At 38.1% G+C, this 13,809-nt stretch overlaps 1 protein-coding gene across 9 annotated transcripts in view; it reads right to left on the bottom strand.

The window, feature by feature from the left end:
- Positions 1 to 4,355: 4,355 nt before the first annotated feature.
- Positions 4,356 to 13,809, bottom strand: part of mbnl2 (muscleblind-like splicing regulator 2) — a 128,424-nt gene continuing 118,970 nt past the window's right edge. For 6 of the 9 annotated variants that reach the window (XM_060825871.1, XM_060825870.1, XM_060825865.1 and 3 more), the window contains one exon: positions 4,356 to 8,194. In XM_060825871.1, coding sequence (XP_060681854.1) covers positions 8,055 to 8,194 — 140 coding nt within the window. In that variant the 3' untranslated portion in view covers positions 4,356 to 8,054. The remainder of the gene's footprint in view (positions 8,195 to 13,809) is intronic. The other 3 variants (XM_060825875.1, XM_060825872.1, XM_060825869.1) reach the window with 1 other exon arrangement.

Here is a 13,809-nt window from a genome sequence, read left to right on the forward strand (position 1 = left end):
TCCCAGAGTACAAAAGCAAAAGTTTCCACTCAATGTGTATTTTTGTCAGTAAGTAAATCTTTTATGCAGTGAAATTAATTGAATTATAGCTAACTTTAAAATAATAATTTTCCAGCAAAGGCCAGTTGCAATCCAAGCCAAGTTTTACAACATGGTCAGAGAACTGATGGGGAAAACCTAATCAGTTCCTAGGGGGGTTGCCTGATGGAGTGTCCTGAAGTGGCCACTGTTGGGTCTTCCCGTGATTGAGGAGCCCAAAAGCAGAAAACCTGCCTCCTGAGAGCTGATGGTTATTCCCATCACATTCCCTAGAAATTATTCTAGAAATATCAGCTTGGATTTTGTGCTGAAATCTTTGCAGTAGGTCTCAAAACTTTCATTTTTCTTTCACTCCAAGCCAAGTGTATTACCCACCTTCATTTCTCTGAAGCATGATCGTTTGAGATGGCTGCATATAAAGTGCATACAAATTGATATTGAGTGGCTTTGATGTGTGTGTCTAGTTGACAGCTGGATAATCAAGCCAGTTTACGTGTAGAATATTGCTGCACAGGTCCAGAAGTGATTATGTGTTCCATATGAGAGTGTTGTGACCAACGATTTGTCTTCATAACAACTCCCGATATTTGTACTTTGATGTACAGATGAGAACATATAATTCCATGCAGACTTGTGATATAGGTGTTGTACTCAGAAACTTATAGCTACAAGTTTACTTATGCTGTGGTTTCCTTTAGATAGATTAGACACCCTCTTTGTGGGACACCTCACTTCAATCTGTAAGCATAATCGAGGAGTTTCTGGTTATCTGTTATTTAAATTCTCTGCTTTCCTTCCACAGTCTGCTCAGCCTCCTATTCTGTTCGATGGAAGCCCAACATAAGTTTTGGGAATAGTACCTTATCTTTCAATGAGGCATTGTTGGTCCTGAAATCATAACTGTTCCCATGTTTTCCCATAGACAGCAACTGTTTTTTTGATTATTTCCCATGTAGAAGAATTTTATAGAAATATCCCTTGGCTCGACACTTGCTCTGTTATCAGCTTATTCTATCTTGCATCATCCCTTTTGCGACCTGATCTTGCCTGCCCCCAACTCTATCACAAATCTTTCCTATTGCTCTGAGAACAACAAGAAGTCTGCAAATCACAGGTGGTCAGGCAAGCCAACATTGAGTCTAGATGTCTCTTCAGAGCTGAAGTGAAGTGTGGAGGGACAGAATTTATGCTATAGTTTGGTGAAGGGGTGGGGGAAAGAATAATGGGTGTAGGGTGCTGGTGGAGAGGAGGTGAGTAGTTTAGATTAAATGATCGGAATGTGAGAATGGCAGAACAATGGTGGTGTGCGTCCCGCCACACTTGAAAAGACAGTAAGTGGGATGGGTAAACATGCTAACAAGCTAAAGAGGAAAGAAATGGTTCACAATTTGAAGGTTTTGAACTCAATATAGAGTCCAGAAGGTTGTAAAGTGCTTTGTCTGAAAATGAGATGTTGTTCGTCCAATTTGCGCTGATATTCACTGGAACACTGCAGCATATGAGGACAGACCTGTGGGCGTACGAGCAGGCTGTGTGTTAAAATGACCGGCTATGGGAAGGTCGGGGTCCTGCTTAAGCACAGACCGGGGGTGTTCTGCAAAGCAGATACCCAGTCTGTGTTTGGTTTCTCTAATGTAGAGTAGGCCACATTGGGTGCAGCGAATACAATACCGTTTAGGCCCTTGGATGGTGAGCAGGGAGATGAAGGGGCAGAGGTTGCACCTTCTGTGTTTACAAGGGAAAATGCCGAGGAGAGGTGGGTGGTGTTGGTGGTTGTGAAATGGACTAGGGTTTCCCAGAGGGGACAATCCCTGCGAAACGCAAAGAGGGGGAGTAAGAGGAAGATGCGTTTGGTGGCAGTGTTCTGCTGGAATTGTCTGAAATGGAAAATGAGCTTTTGAATGCAGAGGCCGGTGGAATGAAAAGGGAGGACAAGGGGGAACATGATCATGCTGTTGTGAGTGGTGGGAGGAGCAAGAGTGGAAGCACAGCTGATAGGTCAGATGCAGTTGAGGGCCAGTCAACCACAGTGGGTGGGAAACCATAGTCACGGAAGAAGGATGCCACGTCATTTGAACGTAAGTGAAGAAACTGGGAGAATGGGTTGGAGTCCTGCAAAGACTCCATTGTTCTTAGCCCACCCACCTCCCCCATCTTTTCTTGCCTCTGTACTTGTTTAAAATCTATTACATCTCTTAACTTTGAGCTCGGACAAAAAGTCATCGGACCTTTACAGTTTTCTCCCACAGATGCTCTGCTGAGTTTCACCAGCAATTTCTGTTTGTGTTTTGGATTTCCAGCACTCACTGTTCTTGATTATCATTTATGGGCAGCACGGTGGTTAGCACTGCTGCCTCACAGCGCCTGAGACCCGGGTTCAATTCCCGACTCAGGTGACTGTGTGGAGTTCGCATGTTCTCCCCGTGTCTGCATGGGTTTCCTCCGGGTGCTCTGGTTTCCTCCCACAGTCCAAAGATGTGCGGGTCAGGTGAATTGGACATGCTAAATTGCCTGTAGTGTTAGGTAGGGGTAAAATGTAGGGGTATGGGTGGGTTGCGCTTCGCTGGGTCGGTGTGGACTTGTTGGGCCGAAGGGCCTGTTTCCACACTAAGTCTAAAAGTAATTGCCTCTACTTCCTTTTCCACAGTTGCCACCTGACCTGGAGAGCATTTCTAGCATTTAACTACCGCGTGAAACCTCTTTATTTTAAACCCAGCTTGCTTTAGAACTTCAATTACAATGGGTATTACCTAGCAATAAAGAACCATTGAAATTCAAAAGTATCGCCAACAACCTTAATGTTAAAAAAAATTCAGTCAAAGGAAACAAACAATAAAAGACTACTTGTACTACTATTTACAGCTATGCTGGAGCTTTTTTTAAAACTTTATTTATCTCATTATCACACCTTGGTGCAAAGCAATTATCAATTTGGTCACTAAATTCTCTTATCCTCCATCCCATCACAAATCATATCCTAGCTTTGTACTTAGTTAAAAACTGTTCATCTCCAAATCCCCATTGTTCTGGTAAAAGATCAATCCAAAACTTTTAAGGGCTCAATTTTAACTACTTAAATATGTTTTCAAAGCAAAATACAGTGAGTTTTAGATTCAGTCTCTTTCCACTCATCCTGTCTGATCACTGACAATTTTCAGAATTTTCCGCTTTTAAGAAAAAGCTTTGGCTAAGCATCTTTCAAAAAAAAACTAAGTTAGCATTAACTTGGACAAAGTGATAGAATGGGGCAATGTATGGCAAATGAAGTATAATATGGATAAATGCGAGGTTACCCACTTTGGAAGCAAAAACAGGAAGGCAGCCTATTTTATCTGAATGGCGAAAGATTGGGAAAATTGGATGTGCAAAATGATCAGAGTTTCTTTACACGCTAGTCACTGAAAGTAAGCATGCAGGGGCAGCGAAGGCAGCAAATATTACGTTGGCTTTCATAGAGAGGATCAGAGTACAGGAGCAGCGATATCTTGCTTCAATGTACAAGACCTTGGTGAGATGGCACCTGTAGTAGTAGGTGTAGTTTTGGTTTTGTTATCTGAAGAATGATGTTCTGGCTACGGAGGGAGTGCAATGAGGTTTGACCAGACTGATTCCTGGCATGGCAGGATTGATGTATGAAGGGTAATTAGATTGGTTAGGTCTAAATTCACTGGAGTTTAGAAGAATGAGGGGGAGCAATCTCATGGAAACCTATAAAATTCTAACAGAACTAGACAGAGTAAATGCAGGATGCTCCTGATTGGGGAATCCAGAACCAGTCTAAAGCTTACAGGATAGGCCATTTAGGACTGAGATGAGTGGAGCATCTGTGGAATTCTCTGCCACAGAAAGTGGTCGATGCCAAAACACCGAATGCTTTCAAAAAGCAGTTCGATATTGTTTTGGGACTAAAGAGAACAAGGCGAAAGCAAGAACAGGGCACACAGAGTTACATGATCAGCCAAGATTGTATTGAATGGTCAAAGTTGAAAATCACAGCACCAGGATATAGTTCAATCGGTTTATTTGCAAGTACAAGCTTTTGGAGCGCTGCTCCTTTGTCAGATAGCTAGTGGTCCCACTAACTACCTGGAGGAAGAGTAAGTGTTCTGAAAGCTTCCAAATAAACCTGTTGAACTGTAACTTGAGTGCTATGTGATTTTCAACTTTGTCCACCCCAGTCCAACAGCAGCTCCTCCACATCATGAATGGTGGAACAGGTCTGAAGGGCTACATGTTTCTCTGTGGTTGGCATTATTCTAGAATATACGCAAAAAATCTGCTTGTGTACAGATGGATTAAGAATTCAGAAATAACAATTTTTTTTCCCAAATATCTCTTTATTTTCCCCTCAATGGTCATAAAACAAATAGATGTATTTTCAAAAAACATAACAGTGAATCTCATTCAATGTATGACATAACTGAAGCATAAACACGACAATCTGGCAGTATTACAGTGAAAGTTCAGTCAGAATGGTACACCTGGGAAGTGGACAAATTGTATACAGTCAAATAATTTCATTGCAAAGTGACAGATCATGAAAGCTGATGGCACGAGTATCACTAGCCGTGCTCCATATATGCCTGTGTGCTCGTGTGAGTGGAGCTATTACATTCTTCAACCGTTAAGATTCACCAAGCATCACCATGGCTAGAGAAGTTATTTGGCTGGAGTTACTAGTATACAGTCCAAACTGGTTTTGTGAAATATTGATAAGAATGCTTTCCAGGCATTCGCCAGAAGAGCTTGACTGATTATTTCCAACCTAACACACTATGGATCATTTTAATGATCAGTGAAATGAACATAGAAATCACATTACATTGACTACAAACATCCATGACTCTTTAGTATGGCATTAGATAATTCTTGACATTACAATCCAGTAAATTGCAAATAAGGTAGACTTAAAAGGGGACACAAATTGCTTTTTGTTTGGCTAAGAATGTTCTGTTTTGGGGTGGGATGCTGTTTGACTGTCAAGCTTTTATGATATGGTTTGAATATTTTACCTTTGCTCAAAACTACAAGCATGAGAGATTAAATATTGTTAGTACACCCCCAAAAGAGGCTTGAAAGTTCAATTCTGAACAAAAATTGCAGCATACAATTTTTACATATAGCTTTTAAAAATACAGTTTAAGTGTTAACTGCGAAGTATTCCAATAGGAAATATATTATATTTCAGTAAACAGTTACAATTCACACACAACTGCCTCTCTCATGAGAACGCTTTGAACGGAGTATTTAGTTTTTATTTAAAAACCTCTGCTGCTCATTTTACAATATAAAGACAGCTTTATTACATATTTACTATGTACATAAGTGCAACAAGATATGTTATCCATATTTGTACATCACCAGGATCAAATATTTTAGCTGCATGCTAACTCTGAGACAGTCATAACACTTCAGAAACAACAAACCCTTTTGTTTTTGAGAACACTAAAGCAAAATGTTCCCTGGATGCACCTTTTTGAAAATATTCAAACAGTATCAATATTTTACCATCTGACAGTACACAGATGACACAAAGTCAATATCTGCAGGTCAAATGGCCCACGTTGTCAGTTGGAAAACTGATGTAAAAACATACAACTTCATCTATTCTTAAAACCAAAAAAAAACTATAATGTTACATATAAATCATGCTTTTATTGTGACATATAATTATTTCAAGTTAAGTTCAACTTATACAATGTAAATTTCTAATTAGGCAATAAAATTTGTTGAGGAGGAGTATGAAGCCTCACAAAAAAACTAAGTGCGCTGGGTAAGTGCTGTGGCCAAAAAGTGAGGCATTTTAACCATAGTGCAACAAGCTTTTAAGCCTGGTACACTATTTCATAGCAGAAATTATTGCTATTACATCATAACTTTGATGAAAAGTACTGCGTTGTTGCACAACAGATAAAAACATAATATCGTTGAATAATGAGTATGCTTGGAAAATAGAAACAGAACTTTAAAAACAAACACAAATCCGAAAAATTTATTATGATGTATTAGCTATTGAACTAATCACAATGGGCATTTGCATTGGCATTTGAAAGTCTCATTGTGATATGATTTCTGATATGGTGTATCTTATCACTGTATAACCATAATTTCAGTTGACTTGAGTTAATTGAACTCCATGTGTGTCTAAGTCAGGATTAAAAATGACTACTAACCCTCAGTAAGAAAAAAGTTTAACAAACGAAGAAAAACAATACTACACATTATCTTTAAGACCAATTCTATTATAAAATCATAAACAAACCTTATCAGAAAACCAATCTTATAAAAAGATAAACCTATTATGAAAAAGGTAAATACTTTCAACACAATAAAGATTTTGTTCAAGCAACTAACTAATTTCTAATCATTATGCTGGATGGATCTAGCTAAAATGTTGATTAAGTCTTGAAACAATAATTCTTTAAATACAAGGTACAATTAAAAAATATAAAAATGTTTTTATTTTTGTATCTGCTGCATGCTGACTTTATTGTGGTTACTGATTGCTATCCTGGCACTAAAATCAACACAATGAAGAATTCAAATGTTATACTACAGTCTTCATGTATTTTCTGTGTTTAACTTTTAGACATTACAAACTAATTTTGTTGAACAATGCTCTATTGTATCTGATGCCTCTTCTAAACATTATGTTAGAGTCACTATTGGATTTTGTGACTTGTAAAATGAAGACAATAAATTTGGTAAGATTTACAGTCTTAGGATATAATTTGGCTTAAAGAAAAAAATAAAATTACCAGCCCCCGCTTTTGCACTGTTGCCAGTAAAATGAGAATAGTGAAATTAGGGTGCAATTTTATTTGGGAAGAGCCTTTTTGTTAGAAAAAGAATATTTCTTTTTAAAAAAGCTATTTTTTCCTCTCAACCTATACTCCAACTAGATTTTCATCAAATTTTGCCAGCTAAATTGTCTGCTTTACTAATGTGAGAAAACACACAAAATACAGTTTTGGTACAACTTACACTTCGCACATACTTGTGAATAATTGTCCCACTTTCTTTAGGCACTGTTACATATATCATGTTCTAGATTATAAATGAATTTATAATATGATGCACCTTTCAGAGTCAGAAGAATCTTTTTTAACACAGTGGATACCTTGAACAAGCACAACTATAGCTGCAATAAAACAGACAAGCTTAGTCTCTGCAAGTAATCCTGTCTGACTCTGTAGTTAGCCACATTCTCTGCAGTTCCACATTTCTAGTCTGCTTTCAAAAGGATCAGTGTCGAGCTCTTGATTTCAGAGTTTTTCATCATTTTTGGAAATAAGTTGCCTCGACAAACTAAAGGATCCTCCATCTTTTGTTGCCAATGTAAGACCTAACGACTCAAACTTACTGCATTGCATTGGGAAGAAGGACATCCTTTCATGTTTTGCTTGTTAGGCAACAAAGGCATAAACAATCTAAAGACAACAAATCTTGATAAGTTAACTTACTTCTGTGCAATGTTTCAGAGTACTATGAAGTTTATACCCAGTGTGTTCATTTAAAAATATTGTAATTTTATTAAAAGTCACTACTCACGTTTGTTCTGTTAAAAAAAACATTGATCACTATTGATCAAATTTTTTTTCCCAGTGATTGGTTAGATTATTACTGAAAAATTAAAAACCCATTTTGTACACTAATTTTCAAAATGGGTTTCTGTTTTCTATAGAGTGTTACTTTCTGTAAATGTCTGTGAGGATTCTTCCAACCCTGTAGGTGCTGTCTTTTTTGTATACAATGATCTCATAACAGATTAACAATATAACCATATCACACTCTTTATAGAATGTAATGGCAAAACATCTCCACAAAATGAGACATCAGAAAGTAAATATACTATTTTCTTTGATTGTAACATTTGTCATAGTGCTAGGGTTATTTACAGGATATATGAATATTAAATATGTGTCTGAACACATCTACATCCATAAATTTATGATGCATTTCCTGTCATGATTTTGTAGTCTTGCTTAATCTAAATAGATTTTCTCTTAATTTGGTTAGCATGCTGGCTGTGGTAAGCCTAATATAGATGCAGGTGGGGAGGGAAGAGGATAGTATTTACAATAAGCCTGTTCATGAGTTTCCATAGAGATGTCTTGGGCATTCATCTGCTTCTGGTTCACTATTTCAGTATGACCTGAGAGATATTTAAAAGAAAAATAATTTAGCAAGGTTTAACATCATGTAACGGTGAAATCATTGCAAATATTTGCAAACAGCCTTTAAAGAAAATAAATAGTCTTGATCACTTCAAATAAACATGCAGGTTGCTATGGAAACCACACAGGAAAATATTTTTATGCAATGCTTGCCTATCACCAGAAATTTAGAAACTACCAAATATTAACATTGTACAAAACTGCAATCTCATATTCCAACTAGAGGACTGTGAATGCACCGATTCAAATGCTCAACTAGGACTAAACAATTTTGACAGGTCCACAAATGAAGACATGTTCTGTTAAATCATACCAGGGCAAATTTAATAATGCAGATTTAGCACAGCAAGTAAATGAGGAACGTTATATGCTTTCAGAGTGTTTCAGCTAATTCAAATGTCCAGTATGCTGAATTCTGAAACCTAACTACACTAGGTTTTCATTAGGTCATCTTAGTTGATTTGCATGGACACCAATGATGATGATTATAAGTCTTCAATAAACTAATAAAGTCAAAAAAGCAGACAAGTCTGACAAGTACACGCTACTCTCCCCATATCAAAATTTAGTAAGTTTAGAAACACTACATCCTGGTAGTGTTTCCCTCCTTTCCTTCTCCTCTAGCCAAAGTAAAGAGGCATGGGGAGAAAGGTGGAAGAGAGATGTGCTACTGAAACATTTGTTGGTAGTGGAGCCAGTAGTTCAGGACTGGAGCTCAGTGGGTTAGAATGGAGAGCAGCCATGGAAGGCAGGACATTCTGAGGGGGAATCTGAAAAGTGATGTCACAAGAGGACTGTGATTTGATTGGCTAATAAGGGGTCTGCTAAATTTGAAATATTTTAGGGTGGCACAGTGGCTAGCACTGCTGCTCAAAGTGCCACAGACCCGGGTTCAATTCCAGCCTCGGACAACTGTCTGTGTGGAGGTTGTACATTCTCCCAGTGTCTGTGTGGGTTTCCTCCAGGTGCTCCGGTTTCTTCCCACAATCCAAAGATGTTCAGATCAGGTGAATTGTCTATGCCAAATTGCCCATAGTGTTCAGGAATGTGTAGGTTAGGTGCATTAGTCAGGGGTAAATATAAGGTAGGGGAATGGATCTGGGTAGGTTACTCTTCAGATGGTCAGTGTGGACTTTTTGGACTGAAGGATCTGTTTCCACACTGTAGGGATTCTATTCTATAAAGTAAAGAATCGCTGCAAATTGGGAGTGGGCAAGAGTCAAAGAAGCTCAAGTTCATACACGCAGGAATGTAACCATTGATGTTATACAGTTTCACAGTGCGATTTGGTTAACTACCTCCCATGTGTTCAACTAGAATCACTCCATCTGTGCAAGAGCTAGTCTATACCATTATATAGATTGGACTGTTAAGAATTGTTATGACCGGTCCACCCCTTCAGGTTCTGTTCCTGAGTCAGACTAGCTATCAAGAATTAATAACAACTTATCTTGGTTTAAAATAAAACCTCATCCAGTCCAAACATTGTTGAGCAACAGGTATGCTTACATCCTGAATGGATGGTCAACAAATACCTGACAAAAGGTGCAGGCTTCGGTTAGATGGACACAAAGTATCCATGTAAAATTATGACCATCCACTTGGACTAATATTCTCTCCAGTATAGAAGATTAATAGCCAACCTAATTTTGGGATTTAATATGATCAGTAGATCTTATCAAGTTGACAGAGAAAAATGATTTCTTTCGGTGAGGGAGTCCAAAACCAGGAGCAGAACACTGACATTAGAGCCAAGGTATTCGGAGATTCTGTTAGGAAGCACTTCTTCACAAAGAAGTGGAAATTTGAAACTTTCTCCCCAAAAAAGCTGCTGAGGCTGGAAATCAATTGAAAATTGAAGGTGCAACTGATTAAATTTGGGTTGTTAATGAAGTAAATATGGAAGAAAAAAGCTAATGTTATTAATGGGGATCACAAAAATATTGGACTGTCATAAAAACCCAACATTTCACTTTAAGGAAGGCTGACTGGTGTCTTTAGCCTTACTGCAAACCCAGGACAATGTGACTGACCCCTAATAGACAACAATGCACACTGCAACAGCTGAAGAAAGCATAGTCTCCTCAAGGGCAATTAGGGAAATGCAATAAAATCCCACCTGCTCCACAGGTGTGTAACAACATCTGAGCAAGTTGCTTAAAAAACATAACAAAAACTGGCTTTGTCAGTGATACCAGCATCCTAAGAGTATATTTTTAAAAATATTTCAATTGACAGCCTGAAGATGGTTCTGCAGGTTGCAAGAAAAAGAGTGCAATACTTGGAGCACCCATTGTCAATTCACTGCTCACGATGACAAATGAAAATCCAACTCTTGAAGGGAGTTTGCTACGATATCAGTGATAGATAATATTACATGAGTTCTTTCACAGAAAATAACAAAACTTGATTGTACTTCCAACTTTTCAAGAAAAATACAAAATTCCAAATCCAGTGTACAAATTCCAGGCAATTTCCTTTCCTCAGGACTTGGTCAAACCCTCTCAAAGTTCTGACTTCTTCCTGAATTTTTATTTTAGAATGAGTGTTCAATAGCCAGGAAGGCATAATTTTAAAAGCCCTGCAAAAATTGATGTAAGATATGTGTTAACATACAACTTGGGACAACAAGTTGATTTCCTGGTCTGCACACTCCTCACAAGAGCATCCAGTCTGTTTCGCATTACACTGCAGTTGAGAGATGTGGTACGAAAGCTAAAGAATACCTTTAAAAGACACTGAATTTTTAAAATTGATTTCACTCAGATTGCCCCTGTAAATAGCAATTATTATGATGCTCAGGAGTACCATGTATACACCTATTCATAAGGTAATCCCTAGCGGAAATTCCAGAGACAAATCAGTGATACTTCAAACAAATAAAGATTTACTCTTAAGCAGCTTTTGAAAACTTTGCATGATTGTTCAAATCATAGATTCCTTGATAAAAACTGGTTTATTATATCATTCCTTTCTGTTCATTTTGATTGGACGACAGAAGGGCTCCGTCAAACTTGTTGGGTTGGGGTTGGACAGAAACTCAGTATAATACAAAGAATATGCATTCCTTTTATGCAGCTCATGTTTTTAAGTAGGTAAACATGGCAGGGAGTTTACATAGAGCAAGGTAGCGTGAACAAGATCAATAATCATTTCATTTGTCTCGCTCTGTGGTGTCGATAATTGATACATTTAGGTCAGGACATTACAGCTCTTGCAAGATTTTATGAATGCCCTTACAGACTTGTTGGAGAGGGGCAAGGCATAGTGTCAAGGCACTAAAACAAGTTGGTGGAGAAACTCAGCAGGTCTGGCAGCATCAGTGGAGAGAAAGCAGAGTTAATGTTGAGTCCAGTGACCTTTTTTATAAATTTAAGGTGAAGATAGATAACTGAACTTGAAACGTTAACTCTACCTCACTCCATAGATGCTGCTAGACCTGCTGAGATTTTCCTGCAATGTCTGCTTTTGTTTCAGATTTTCAGCATCCACAGTCGTTTATTATAATGTCATGGCACTTGTCTGAAGGAACCCCTTCAATGAAACTGACAATGGGGACTCTTCTGACCATAATGGATGAGATACAAAGTTTTCAATCATTTGCAGATATTTCATAAGCCCGCATAGAAGAACGCATACCTCTATGTTTGCTTCTTTTTAACATCAACAGTTTCAGATCAGTGAAAATAGAAATCAGGTGTTCAGGAAGAGTGTTAGCAAGAAGTATTAGATTTCCTCCAGCGTGGAAACAGGCCCTTCAGCCCAACAAATCCACACCGACCCTCTGAAAAGAAACCCAACCCCTATATTTACCCCTGACTAATACAACTAACACTATAAGCAATTTAGTGTGACCAATTCACCTAACCTGCATACGTTTGGGCTGTGGGAGGAAACCGGAGCACCCGGAGGAAACCCATGCAGACACTGAGAGAATGTGCAAACTCCACACAGACAGTTGCCTGAGGCAGGAATTGACCCGAGTCCCTGGCGGTGTGAGGCAGCAGTGCTAACCACGAGCCACCATGCCGCCTACGGTGTTTATGTTTATTTCATAATTCTGATTTAATGTTTTCATTTTCCAAAGAATACAATTTCAGGCCAAATGTCAAAATCTGATCTGCTTTTAATTGCAAAATGTACTTTTTAAAAAAAATGTGGAGTAAAATACTCTGAGCAACATTACCAGGATTTGTCCTTTCTTTTCATTTTATTTAAAAAAAGTATCCATTTTTGTCAGTATAGGCACTATGCCTTGCAGCATGTTTGACTTAAGTGCCAGCAACAGAAGCACCTCAGCATAAAATGTGTTTATTCTGAGGTGAAAAGCTGATAAAATGTTGCTGGGTAAAAAAATACAGTCACCAAATGGAGACACAGGATAGCAATGCATGTACAACCGTCTTGCGTAAGTGAGGAACGCAAGCCATAAATATCACTAGATAAATCAATGGGACTTAAAAAGGTGATAAATACCCTGGATCAGATGATCCAAATCAGTGAGTTCATAGAGATGCTAGATGCATTGGTGGTCCCTGTTCCAACTGCTAGAGACACTGAAATGATTCTTGCAGTTTAGAAGTTGGCCCTGTAATCCCACTGTTTAAAAAAGAAAAAGGATAGAAAAAAAATGGGTCCTGTAGATGAGTTAGCTCAATATCAGCTGCAGGGGAGAGCAAGAATCCATAATAAAGGATGCAATGACAGGATGCTGAGAAAATAACTGCAGGATTAGGCAGAGTCAAAACGGCTTTATGAAAGGGAAATTACATTTGATAAACTTGTTGGGAACCTTTTTTGAGGATATAACAGAGTATAGAGAAGATCTGGCACAGCGCTGCACAAAAGGTTGATAAACAAAATTGGAACACATGGGATGAGGCATTGATTGGGAACTAGTTAATGGAATGAAAACAGTATAAATAAATGGGTCATTTTCAGCTTGGCAGCTTATGACTATTGGGTCAGTGCCTAGGCCCAGCTGTTCAAAATCTACATTAGTCATTGGATGTGGGGATTAAACACAAAATTTCCATCTTAACAGATGACATTTGGCGGTTTCCATCATAAAAGGGACACAGGAATTTATAATGGAAATATAAAAATAAGAATGGGAATTAAGATGTGAAATGAGTTACACCTAAGCATCCTGGTCCCAATGCTCTCCTCTTTCTTATCCTGTTTCAATCGAAGACTACCTTCAAATTATGACTCCCTGTTGCTCAGATGTTGACTAGACTTGTGCAGCCTGATAGCCATCGAAGATCTCTGCTATTCTCTAATTATGGACTTGCATGCAGCCTCAATTTTAAATTGTCCATTACCGCCCATGCCTTCATGTGATTTGGCCCTAAACTCCAGAATTTGCTTCTTAAATCTTATATTCTCCACCTATGTTTGCACCTTAAAATCACATTTTGATCGAGCTTCTGATCACATTTATAATACCCCTCTAAATCACCTAATATCATGAAATAATAATACCCTGCCAAGTGTCTTACACCATTTTACACCATCAAACTGTGCAAATCAAATATATATTGATATTATTTAAAAGATGATTTATGATTTAAAAAGAAAGACTGTTCCTTGT

Source organism: Hemiscyllium ocellatum, chromosome 6 (genome assembly GCF_020745735.1).
Source record: "Hemiscyllium ocellatum isolate sHemOce1 chromosome 6, sHemOce1.pat.X.cur, whole genome shotgun sequence".
Classification (NCBI taxonomy): Eukaryota; Metazoa; Chordata; class Chondrichthyes; order Orectolobiformes; family Hemiscylliidae; genus Hemiscyllium; species Hemiscyllium ocellatum.